Raw genomic sequence first — 12,637 nt, 5'->3', positions numbered from 1 at the left:
ATGCTAGCGCGAGTTATTTTGTTTACGAGATTATATCAGTATCCGAGTATTATCCCATGATGCAACACGGTAGAAATTATCTATAAATGTACTTTTTAATATCTAAACGGCTGTCTGATATCACAAAAGTAGGCGATGTACCAAATTCTGAATTTACGTTCGTGCACATAACCAAACGAATGACACCAAATATTTATGATGTTTCGTAGCATTCCAGGCATTGTAGGCATAGTAGTTTCCTCGCGCTTGTGTTCTGCGCTCAGTAAAACATGTTGCAATTAGACCATCGACCACAGGGTGGCAAAGTGTCAAACAACTCCCCAGATACGGTTTCCACAGCCACACAGTCAAAATGTGCTATATCGTAAAAATGTTGGTCTTCATTTAAGGTTAGGCAAAAGGTTAGCAGTGTGGTTAAGGTTAGGGTTAAGGTTACGTTTAAAATCGAATTTAAAGAAGGTAATTTTAGAAAAAGGTGGGGTTTAGCCATAATTATGACTTTGTGGATGTGGAATCTAGTGACGACCCCAGATATGGGGAAGATGACCCATACCCCGGTGGGTGAGACAAAGTAGCCTACTACTTCATCCACAACATGACAGAGTAGTAGGCTAAGCTACAGTAATAGCAAGTGGGAGAAAAGTTTTTCTTAGTAGTAAGTGTTACATGTATTTATGCATAAGCCATGCACATCACTCACTTGAAGTTTTTGTAGGTAGGCCTATATAGCTATGCTACAAGTAGTATACACATAAGTTGTTCACCACATCCACCAATGCATTAGACTACGTACAACCATTTGGCTAATTGTTATCATGAAGATTCAAGCTCTTTATCCAGACTTAATAGATGAACACTTAAGTTCTCAACTATCCAACCTTCATCAGGTGGGTGCACTCATTAGCCTAAGTAGCGTTTATTTATTTTTTACTCGCGAGATTTTATGATTACGTATTTGTACAAAATAATAACATCTATAAATAAATAACTAAACAACCCACAAGGGGTTGCCTATTTTTGTAAAAAAATATGTATATACTGTTTACAATGTCAAATACGTTTCTGTATCAGTTTAATTTTGTATGATTTAAATTTGATGAATTAAATAAGTTCAATTGGTCAGGCGTTGCCGTTTATTCATTAAAGATAGAAATGTATGACATAGCCACTCTGCACCACTGTCCTTGCTTTTCATCATAAAGTAAATTCAGACAATTACTGAACAGAAGTTTGTTAAAAAATTATCAGGGAAAGTGGGCCAATAAGCAACGTTGGGGACAGTTCCACATGAAAACCCCTACTTATAATTGTCAGTCACTCAATGCTGTTGCCAGCTATAACTTTTGAAAATGATCGCACTGCATCAGAAGCGTGAATTTAGTGCCAGGTCATGCGTACAAAACTCCATTCCTGAATTTGCAACTCGCCTCAAGAAGATTCATTTCTGAGTGCGTTGCCCATTTGTGTGCTCATTGTTAGCAGCAGCAAGCAGGCAGGGTGGCGTGTGCCTTCACGAAAAGGCACTCAAAGAAACATTACCACAATAACTACATTTGGAAAACGACGAAGGCATTTACTATTATTTTCTCGCTAAAATAGTGTTTTATATTCATTTGATAATGTCGGTGGGCATCGAGTCGGGATTCTCAAGTGAGGAGGTTCTGAACGTTCGCTTCCCACTCCACCGGGCGTGCAGGGATGGAGATATCGGTGCGTTGTGCTCACTTCTTCAGTGCACCTCAAACCCAGCGGACCTAGCCGTGGAGGACTCTTTCTACGGCTGGACACCCATACATTGGGCTGCTCATTTCGGAAAGGTCATATGATTCATAATTTTTTTAACCATGAAATTATAGAGAAAAGTGGCAAGGCCTCCAGCCACTATTTCTATAGACAGGCTGACACTGAATAATAAATATTTAGGTAGGTAGCTAGCTACCTAGTGTTAGCTAGGTAACGTCCCCCAATTTGATTAATTGTTGCCAGGAAATGGTTTGAAACATGACAGTACAGGTTGTACTTTGAAGGCTGCTCTTTCTCTATAGGCTAGTGTAATGTGAAATTTGACATTGGGACTGTTGAAAATGAACAGATTCAAGCAATCTACGAATATGTTAAAGCCATCGACAGCAAATATTTGTTATATCGGTGGCGACAGTGTGGCGGGCTCGATTGTTTATTGGTTGCAGTTGGAACCAATAACCTGCAACGCGCCAAAAATGCAGTTTACAAACGCGTGGATCCTTCCCATGCGCAAGTGTTTACATACACATGGTAAGTCAACTGAAGGACGGTGTGTGCATTGTTTTAAATCAGCCTCATCACTGACTAAATGCTAATACATTTTGAGAGCGCAAAGTGAAAGTACAACAACAATACCAACACTGTATCAATTGTAACAATCTAGGTCAAACACACACTGAACTGTATGCCCTCCCCCTCTATTTCCTTGTCCCTGCCTGGTTAGTGATGTGTGCCCCAGGCATAGGTCCTAAAATCCAATCAGCCAATGGCTCTGTCTCCTCTGTGCTGCAGAGTGAGCATGATTGACCCTGAGTTACTGTATCCTGATGGGAAGGATGGCTGTTTAGATGAAACAGCAGAGTATTTTTTAAATTTTTTATAAATATAAATAGCCCAGGCATGGTCTGCCTGACTTAATGACTGACCACAAGGCATTTTGTGGTTGTGAGAAGCATAGTTGTCTGTCTTGTGTTGATCATAGAAGAGGAACTCACACCAACACAGTATACACACTATTCAGCATGGCCAATTTCCAGGTTACACCCCTGTGTTATAAATGTCCTGCTACATCAGACACTGCTGCAGGAAAACCTGTTTGTTCAAGCTAGTCTGAAGAGGGTCAGCCTTGAGATTGTATTTGCATAAGGCAAGGATGGACAATGGTCGGCCTGTGAGCCCCCATTTTGAAGGCCCTCGGATCCAATACAATTTGTATGTGTGTGTGTGTATATAGTCCTGTGTAGCTCAGTTGGTAGAGCATGGCGCTTGCAACGCCAGGGTTGTGGGTTCGAGTCCCACGGGGGGCCAGTATGAAATATATGCACTCACTAACTAAGTCGCTCTGGAAAAGAGCGTCTCCTAAATGACTAAAATGTAAAACGTTTTAGAACACCTACTCATTCAAGGGTTTTTCTTTACTTTTACTATTTTCTACATTGTAGAATAATAGTGAAGACATCAAAACTATGAAATAACACATGGAATCATGTAGTAGCCCAAAAAGTGTTAAATGTATCTAAATATATTTTATATTTGAGGTTCTTCAAATAGCCACTCTTTGCCTTGATGACATCATTGCACACTATTGGCATTCTCTCAACCAGCTTCATGAGGTTGTCACCTGGAATGCATTTCAATTAACAGGTGTGCCTTCTTAAAAGTTAATTTGTGGAATTTCTTTCCTTAATGCATTTGAGCCAATCAGTTGTGTTGTGACAAGGTAGGGGTGGTATACAGAAGATAACCCTATTTGGTAAAAGACCAAGTCCATATTATGGCAAGAACAGCTCAAATAAGCAAAGATTAACAACAGTCCATCATTACTTTAAGACATGAAGGTCAGTCAATACAGAACATTTCAAGAACTTTGAACGTTTCTTCAAGTGCCGTTGCAAAAACCATCAAGCGCTACGATGAAACTGGCTCTCATGAGGACCGCCACAGGAATGGAAGACCCAGAGTTTCCTCTGCTGCAGAGGACAAGTTCATTAGAGTTACCAGCCTCAGAAATTGCAGTCCAAATAAATCCTTCAGAGTTCAAGTAACAGACACATCTCAACATCAACTGTTCAGAGGAGACTCTGTGAATCAGGCCTTCATGGTCGAATTACTGCGAAGAAACCACCACTAAAGGACACCAATAAGAAGAAAATACTTGCTTGTGCCAAGAAACACGAGCAATGGACATTAGACCGGTGGAAATGTGTCCTTTGGTCCAAATTTGAAATTTTTGGTTCCAACCATCGTGTCTTTTGTGAGACGCTGTGTGGGTGAACGGATGATCTCTGCGTGTGTTTTTCCCACTGTAAAGCATGGAGGAGGTGGTGTTATGGTGTGGGGGTGCTTTGCTGGTGACACTGTCAGTGATTTATTTAGAATTCAAGGCATGGCTACCACAGCATTCTGCTGCGATACGCCATCCCGTCTGGTTTGGGCTTAGTGGGACTATCATTTGTTTTTCAACAGGACAATGACCCAACACATCTCCAGGCTGTGTAAGGTCTATTTGACCAAGAAGGAGAGTGATGGAGTGCTGCATCAGATGACCTGGCCTCCACAATCCCCCGACCTCAACCAAATTTAGATGGTTTGGGATGAGTCGGACGGCAGAGTGAAGGAAAAGCAGCCAACAAGTGCTCAGCATATGTGGGAACTCCTTCAAGACTGTTGGAAAAGCATTCCAGGTGAAGCATTCCAGGTGTGCAAAGGGTGGCTATTTGAAGAATCTCAAATATCAAATAGATCTTGATTTAACACTTTTGATTACTATAATAATATAATATGCCATTTAGCAGACGCTTTTATCCAAAGCGACTTACAGTCATGCGTGCATACATTAATTTTTTTGTGTATGGGTGGTCCCGGGGATCGAACCCACTACCTTGGCGTTACAAGCGCCGTGCTCTACCAGCTGAGCTACATGATTCCATTATTTCGTAGTTTCGATGTCTTCACTATTATTCTATGTAGAAAATTGTAAAAATTTAAGAAAAACCCTTGAATGAGTAGGTGTCCAAACTTTTGACTGGTAGTGTGTTTGTGTACATACATACATACATACATACATACATACATACATACATACATACATACATACATACATACAGTGCATTCGGACAAAGCAAAAACAGGTTTTTAGAAATGTTTGCAAATGTTTTAAAAATAAAAACCTGAAATCACATTTACATAATACCCTTTACTCAGTACTTTGTTGAAGCACCTTTGGCAGCGATTACAGCCTTGAGTCTTCTTGGGTAGGATGCTACAAGCTTGGCACACCTGTATTTGGAGAGTTTCTCCCATTCCTCTCTGCAGATCTTGTCAAGTCTGGGCTCTGGCTGGGCCACTCAAGGACATTCAGAGACTTGTCCCGACGCCACTCCTGTGTTGTCTTGGATGTGTGCGTAAGGTAGTTATCCTGTTGGAACTGTTGACCCAGTCTGAGGTCCTGAGCGCTCTGGAGCAGGTTTTCGTCAAGGATCTCTCTGTACTTTGCCCCTTTCATCTTTCTCTCAATCCTGACTAGTCTCCCAGTCCCTGCCTCTGAAAAACATCCCCACAGCATGATGCTGCCACCACCATGCTACACCGTAGGGATGGTGCCAGGTTTCCTCCATACGTGACTCTTGGCATTCAGGCCAAAGAGTTCAATCTTGGTTTCATCAGACCAAATAATCTTGTTTCTCATGGTCTGAGAGTCTTTAGGTGCTTTTTTGCGAACTCCAAGCGGACTGTCATGTGCCTTTTTTACTGAGGAGTAGCTTCTGCCTGGCCACTACCATAAAGGTCTGATTGGTGGAGTGCTGCAGAGATGGTTGTCCTTCTGGAAGATTCTCCCATCTCCACAGAGGAACTCTGGAGCTCTGTCAGTGACCATCGGGTTCTTGGTCACGTCCCTGACCAAGGCCCTTCTACCCCGATTGCTCAGTTTGGCCTGGCTGCCAGCTCATGAAGAGTCTTGGTGGTTCCAAACTTCTTCCATTTCAGAATGATGGAGGCCACTCTGTTCTTGGGGACTTTCAATGCTGCAGAACTTCCCTAGATCTGTGCATCGACACAATCCTGTCTCGGAGCTCTACGGACAATTCCTTCGACATCATTGCTTGGTTTTTGCTCTGGCATGCACTGTCCACTGTGGGACCTTTTTATATAGAAATGTGTGTACCTTTCCAAATTAAGTCAAATCAATTGAATTTACCACAGGTGGACTCCAATCAAGTTGTAGAAACAGCTCATGGATGATCAATGGAAACAGGATGCACCTGAGATCAATTTCAAGTCTCATAGCAAAGGGAAAACTCAGTGGGGTCTAAACTTACTGTTGAGTTAGAATAGTAGAATACACAAGGTGCAGTTTTGGAATGTGGTTGTGCATCAGCAGTGTTTCTCTTATGTCAGTCACTGATAGTCACTCAATAAGCCCATGTCAGCTAAAATGTTTGATTGGTAAGTTAGATGGATAGACTGTCTAAGCTTGTAGTAATCATGGTTGAATTACTGACCGGGTGACCCCCCCCCCCCCCCCATTGATTTTGTTAGTCAGTTTCACTCAGATATTATATTAAAAACTGCAAACATTAATCTCCGCCCCATGGCAAAATGAGTAGAATTGCATGATATTAGTTATAAAATTGCAAAATCTTCTCTCCGCCCCATGGCGAAATGTGGGTATGCAGACTTGCGAGCAACTGCGGCCCCTCATAAGTTCATATTTTGAGGCCCCCACCCCCCATCAAAGTTGGCCAACCCTGGCATAGGGGGTAAACTTAAATCACTGCTCACTCTTGCAGATATCAACATTTTTATTTTTTCAAAATAGTTTGTGCAAATCTAATAACAATGTTTTATTATCTAGTGACCTTTTGCCTTTGCTCAGTGGTTGACTATATCGACCCAACCTGCCACCCTTTGAGTTAGTTTCACACCATCAAGTGAGGTGGTATTCTAGACCAGAGTTTCCTAAACTTCCCCCCTGCACGTTTTTGCTTTTGCCCTAGCACTACACAGTGGATTCAAATAACCAACTCATCATCATTAATCATTTGAATCCGCTGTGTAGCGCTAGGGCAAAAACCAAAATGTGCACCCAGGGGGGTCCCAGGACAGAGTTTGGGAAACCCTCATCAAGGCTAGTTAGGATTGATGCATTATTATATTACTCTGGTGGTGGTTAATTGGGTGTGATTGTACCGGCTGTAAAAATAACCCTAGGGCGGGATTTGAGTACAGGAAATAGTCATACTATAGGCCTTTGTCTTTTGATTTATTGCTACACTATACTGTTTTGCTTGAAGGCCTGTGGATTTCCTCATCAAGGCAGGACAGACACAGCAGAGGGTTTTGACTCACTGTATTGGTGTTTAGTAATAAAATAAATCTCTCTCACACAGTTGGAGTGTGTGACGCGTCTGGTGCAGGTGGGCTGTGGGGTCAACTCGGTGACCACGAGGTTTGCTCAGACGCCCACTCACATCGCTGCATTTGGGGGCCACCCAGAGTGCCTGCTGTGGCTGCTGCAAGCTGGCGCTGACATCAACAGACAGGTACAGTGCAGATGGATGGACACACACATTTACCAAAACACACACGTGCATGCGCACACACACACAGCAGGGTTTCCGTTAACAGGTAATAGCCAGCTTTTGTCCGATCTGTTTTTAATAGAAAAGCAGATAAAGAAAATCCACGCTGCCAATTGTCCGGGAGAAGAAGAAAAATCCCATTGTAAAATAATGCTTTATAGCTTCTTCATGGATGGAAATACCAGTCAATGGAAATACATTTGGCTGGTCATGCTTATCGGTCTATAGGTTGATTAAATTGGCATGTGCACACAGTATATGTTATGTATGTTATGTATCACACACATACAGAGTCTGTGTGGAAAATCTGTCAGACAGCGCAAGAGCTGCTGCAGCTGCAGGAAAGGGGGCCAGACCTAGTGACAATGACAGGGCAGCCAGTGTGTGTGTGTGTGTGAGAGGATCAGTCTGAGCTCAGCCTATCAGAGGGATCATCCTGGCTTTGGGCCACTCGACCTGACCCTTGACCCCTCTGGACTGGTGCCTGCAGCATCAGGTGGTCCTCTGTAGCTCAATTGGTAGAGCATGGCGCTTGTAACGCCAGGGTAGTGGGTTCGATCCCCGGGACCACCCATACGTAAACATTTATGCACACATGACTAAGTCACTTTGGATAAAAGCGTCTGCTAAATGGCATATTATTATATATTATTATTTTGTGGTGCTTTCAAGACAACTGGGAACTCCGAAAAATATGAGGTCAAATCAGGTTGGGAAGTCGGAGCTCTAGAAAGAGGCCAGAGTTCCCGAGTTGGAATTCTGAGTTGGATGACCGTTCAAAACAATTTTTCCCAGTCGAAGCTAGTTTTTTCCCCCAGTTGTCTTGAATGCGGCATCAAACTGCAACGGAAGGCAGGTTTCATCAGCGCGTCACACACCACTTTGCAATAAGCTGGAGGCTGCATGTATTTTGAAAACATATACATAATTGTTTGAAACCTGAACGTTTTACTACATATTATGAGACATGTCTTACCTTGCTTCAAAGTAGCCTATTAGATCTCTTGTCTTGCTAAATTTCTAACGGATATTTTCATCTGTCGCATTAAACCATTTGCATGTGCAATGCCCTTTTGACAAGTGTTTTCCGCTAATTGCATTATGGAACGAACATTCACGTGTAGCCTTGTACGCATAGCTGCGCTTATAATGTGAAGAAATAATAGTTTGTCAACATTTTAATCTAAACGTTCTCATCTGTTGCATCAGCCTCATTGCTTTTTAACGTTGTTTTTATGTAGCCTAGGCCTACTGGTTGGATGGATTTGGGATCTATCTTCCCACAACTGTCCCAGAGTCGGATTGGAATGAGCTATTTCTTTCTCGACAAGCTGACCAATAGAATAGGAAGCCTTAACGTTTCTACTATAGTAGATTGACATAGGCTAGTGATTTTGCTGTTCGTTACTGGTCTTGTTGGCTGAGGAAAAGTACATGTGGAAAGTTATTCTAACATCTTCAAAGTGCACATCAGAATTCAGGTAAGAAGAACCGCTTATCGTTGCATCCTCGACTTGTTCTGTTAATATGAATTAGCATAATCTAAATGTGATTTCTGTCATTCTGAGCACCTTAGGTGGATGCCCTAATCACCCAATGTGTATGGGTCCGGTAAATTCCTCAAATGTCTGGTAAATTAAAATGTTGCTGGTCAAATGTCCGGTGACACATTTTCCTCACGGAAACCCTGACGACGTACGTACGTAGAGGAAAGGGGGCCAGACCTAGTGACCATGACCGGGCAGCCAGTGTGTGTGTGTGAGAGAGGATCAGTCTGAGCTCAGCCTATCAGAGAGATCATCCTGGCTTTGGGCTACTCGACCTGACCCTTGACCCCTCTGGACTGGTGCCTGTTACACAAATACATTCAATGTGACAGTTGAGAGGAAAAATACCAAAGGCGCTGCAAGAGATTCTGTTTTGTGGCCATCGCCGTTATTGGACCCTTAACACCTCTTCAACTCTGTGTTTGTGAAGAGCCCCAGACAGCCTCCTTCTGCCCTCATGTTGTTGGATTAAAGATGGAAAAGCCTGTCTGAGCCCCAGGCCACTAGTTGGTGTGCACGTACGCTTATCTACATGTCAAAAGCCAATAGGATTTTGCATTTAGACTTGACGTCATCGTGTGAGAATGTGTGTTCATTTGTTTCTGCTCCTGTCTTGTGTGTACACACACACACACACACACACACACTGACCATCTCTGATGCTTCACTGCACTACTCAGCAATCAGACTAGTAGGTCACGATTACACAACTCTTAGCTACATCTCCTCTTGGCTTGCTGTAACATGTCACTGTTATTTCTAATACAGCCTACATTTTAAAATGTTCCTGATCCAACGCGTTTTAGAAATGGCTATCCAGTTTCCCCTTCATTAAACCCATCACCCTCTTTTAAAGGCCCAGTGCAGTCAAAAAGGTGATATTCTTGTGATTTAAAAAATATATATATTTCCACACTGAGGTTGGAATAATATTGTGAAAATTATGATAATGCACTTTTAGTGTAAGAGCTGTTTGAAAATACCACCTGAAATGTCAGCCTGTTGTGGCCTTCCATGGTGACATCGCCATGCGGTGAAGTTAATGGACCAATAAGAAAGTGTTCCAAACCTCTCTGCCAATAACAGCTAATTTTCAGTTTCCCCCTCCCCACTCAGACCACCCCAGACAGTCCTAGCAAAATTCTTGCTTGAAAATTGCTATTTGCTAAAAAGCTATTTTTGTTTCTTTTGACCATTTCAATTGAATTCAATCACAGTAAGATACTTTTACATTTTCCCCCAGAAATTATTTGATATTGAGATAAAAACAGCTGCACTGGACCTTTTAACCGCTCCCTCCCTTGTGTGGATTTAAGAGCCACCCAGGGATGGCCTACATTCTCTGGGTGTGAACAAATACGGCTATGGATGGAGGAGGGATTTGTTTTGAAAAACTGTCTCTCTGCCTCTCTCTCTACTGCTCCTTCAGCACCTCCCTCACTTTCTCTCTCCTGAAGGAGGGATCTATTTTGAAAAATGCTCACTACCTTGCCACTGCCCTCCCCCTCCACCACCCTCCCCCTCCACTGCCCTCCCCCTCCACCGCCCTCCCCCTCCACCGCCCTCCCCCTCCACTGCCCTCCCCCTCCACTGCCCTCCCCCTCCACTGCCCTCCCCCTCCACTGCCCTCCCCCTCCACCGCCCTCCCCCTCCACTGCCCTCCCCCTCCACTGCCCTCCCCTCTCTTTCTCTCAGCCTGTGGCCTGCTGTGCAGCTGGGGTGAAGAGTACAGGCTATGCCCCTAGAGAACTCCACCCTGGTGTGGGAGTGAGGTTAACTGGCTGTGAGCAACTCCTTCAGTTTGTGGAAATACAGTGGAACATATTTATCATATTTATTTCTGTGTGTCTCCTCTGTCTGTCTCTCTCTCAGGACTATGTTGGTGAGACTCCCATCCATAAGGCTGCCCGTGCAGACAGTCTGGACTGTGTCAACGCTCTCCTGATTCAGGGGGCGAAAGCTGAGTAAGTCGAGCTACTGCACCCCCTGTGTGCTCGGTCTTCCCCTCACTGTAACACCCAACATTTCCCATATCTACACAGTTTACAGGAGGACTCCATCAAAATCCAAACAAGCTGTACTTTCTTGTACGGTTGACACTGCTCCATGTTCAAACTGTGGAAATTGGTGTGTGTTTTTGGAATGGTTCTCTAGACAGATGAGGAAATATAATTACTACACCCTGTAACAAGCTAGTAACTGCATGCAGATATGCCGTGTTTATAACTTTTATATTTTATGTTCAAAACTTTAAAAATAGTAGGTGCTATAGCTGCCTGTACTTACACTTCGTTACAAGGTCATTTCATGAGTTATGTCCTTAAAGTCAGTAGTTACCCAGGAATTGCGGCTATGAAAAGTAATGTGTTGCTGAGATGTCCACCTCAGTGGCAGTCCTGGTACTGTAGCAACCAGACAAGGACAGCAGAACCGGACATTTCATTGGAGGGATGCACATTTCTAGATAAAGGAAGAAACAATAAAGGTCCTGATAATCTCATGCTGAATCCCAACATGTTGCTCCACTCTCCTTGTCTGGGCCATCTGAAGTCAGAACACTCCCTACTTCAAGGCATTCTAACTATTCCTGGAGAGTTACTGGTGGTGCAAGCTTTTGCTCCAGACACTTGACTCAACTAATCATGGTATTCTGTTTGGAGCATGATTAGCTGCACTGAGTGTGTGCGTTCAGGGCTGAAACAAAAGCATGCATACCCAGGACCTCACCAGGAGTTAGAGACCCTACTCTTTAAACTGGTCTGTGAGAGAACCTCGCTCTTCTGCACTAGTCACTATCTGAACATGGAGCTGTGTCTTTACAGGAAAAATAGTTTTGATGGAGTTCTCCTGCAAATGTGACCCGTAAGCTTTACCATATTGAAATTGTTATTTTGATGTTATGTTTAAACTGTAGATTATTATTTGTAGAATTGAGAGCATTTGTCTTTGTTCACATTTGCTTTGGTAAGTGTTTCTATAGCTTTAGGGGCTGACCAAATGCACATTTCCTCGTTGTGTGAACGCAAAGAGAGGAAAGGGCTGATTCCTGGTAAATCTGAACAAAACATCATTTTTTACTTGCTTGGAGATGACACTGAAAACCCATCCATCCCTTAATGAGTTTCTATCCTCACTTCTCGTCTCCTTTTCTTTGAACCAAACAATGTGAAAGGATTGGGCCGGTGAAACAAATGAGGCAATGTGGCAGAAACTCCACATAACAAACTTGTCACCTATCCAGTCCTTTCTCACCATTGGAAATAAATGAAAGAAGACATAGTTGAGAGGAAGTTGTTAATAGTATTAGGAGGTAGCCAGCCATAGTCTCCCATCACTACAAAAGGGCTTGTCACGGTGCATGCAGATAGAGAGATGGACAGGGAGCGAAGAGAGACATACTGATGAATTGTCTTAAATGCCCCCCTGTTCTTGCCCTTCTCAAAATGTCAGTAGATTAGTTCAAACTTTAAATAAATAGGAAATATTCCCAACCTTTCTTGTAATGGAGAAGAAAATGCAATGCTGTGCAACGGCTGTCATGATCTGAACGAAGGATAGAAGCTGTTGCCATTTGATAAAAGCTTGTCTAGTGATAAGGCAAACACCCAGATGGTAGTGAAACTACTCCAGCCAGTCAGCTCAGGTGCCCAAGGTTCCAGGTAGCTGGTGAGTGGGTTACCTGACATGAACTACACTCACAAACACACCACCCTAGACGCCTGTTTTTGTGGTTCCGCAGTATGTTAGGTTAATGTATCTCTAGAA

General features: G+C 43.2%; 1 protein-coding gene across 3 annotated transcripts in view; it reads left to right on the top strand.

The window, feature by feature from the left end:
- The first annotated feature begins 1,385 nt into the window (after positions 1–1,385).
- The window catches only part of LOC311143936 (ankyrin repeat domain-containing protein 10-like), a 31,012-nt gene continuing 19,760 nt past the window's right edge, over positions 1,386–12,637 (top strand). For 2 of the 3 annotated variants that reach the window (XM_084179829.1, XM_084179828.1), the window contains exons 1-3: positions 1,386–1,817; positions 7,134–7,286; positions 10,745–10,836. In XM_084179829.1, the coding sequence (XP_084035955.1) occupies positions 1,620–1,817; positions 7,134–7,286; positions 10,745–10,836 (443 nt within the window). In that variant the 5' untranslated portion in view covers positions 1,386–1,619. The remainder of the gene's footprint in view (positions 1,818–7,133; positions 7,287–10,744; positions 10,837–12,637) is intronic. The other variant, XM_084179830.1, reaches the window with a different exon arrangement.

Source organism: Coregonus lavaretus, assembly GCF_964263955.1.
Source record: "Coregonus lavaretus genome assembly, chromosome: 16".
Taxonomy (NCBI): domain Eukaryota; kingdom Metazoa; phylum Chordata; class Actinopteri; order Salmoniformes; family Salmonidae; genus Coregonus; species Coregonus lavaretus.
This window is presented reverse-complemented; position numbering and strand designations above follow the sequence as displayed.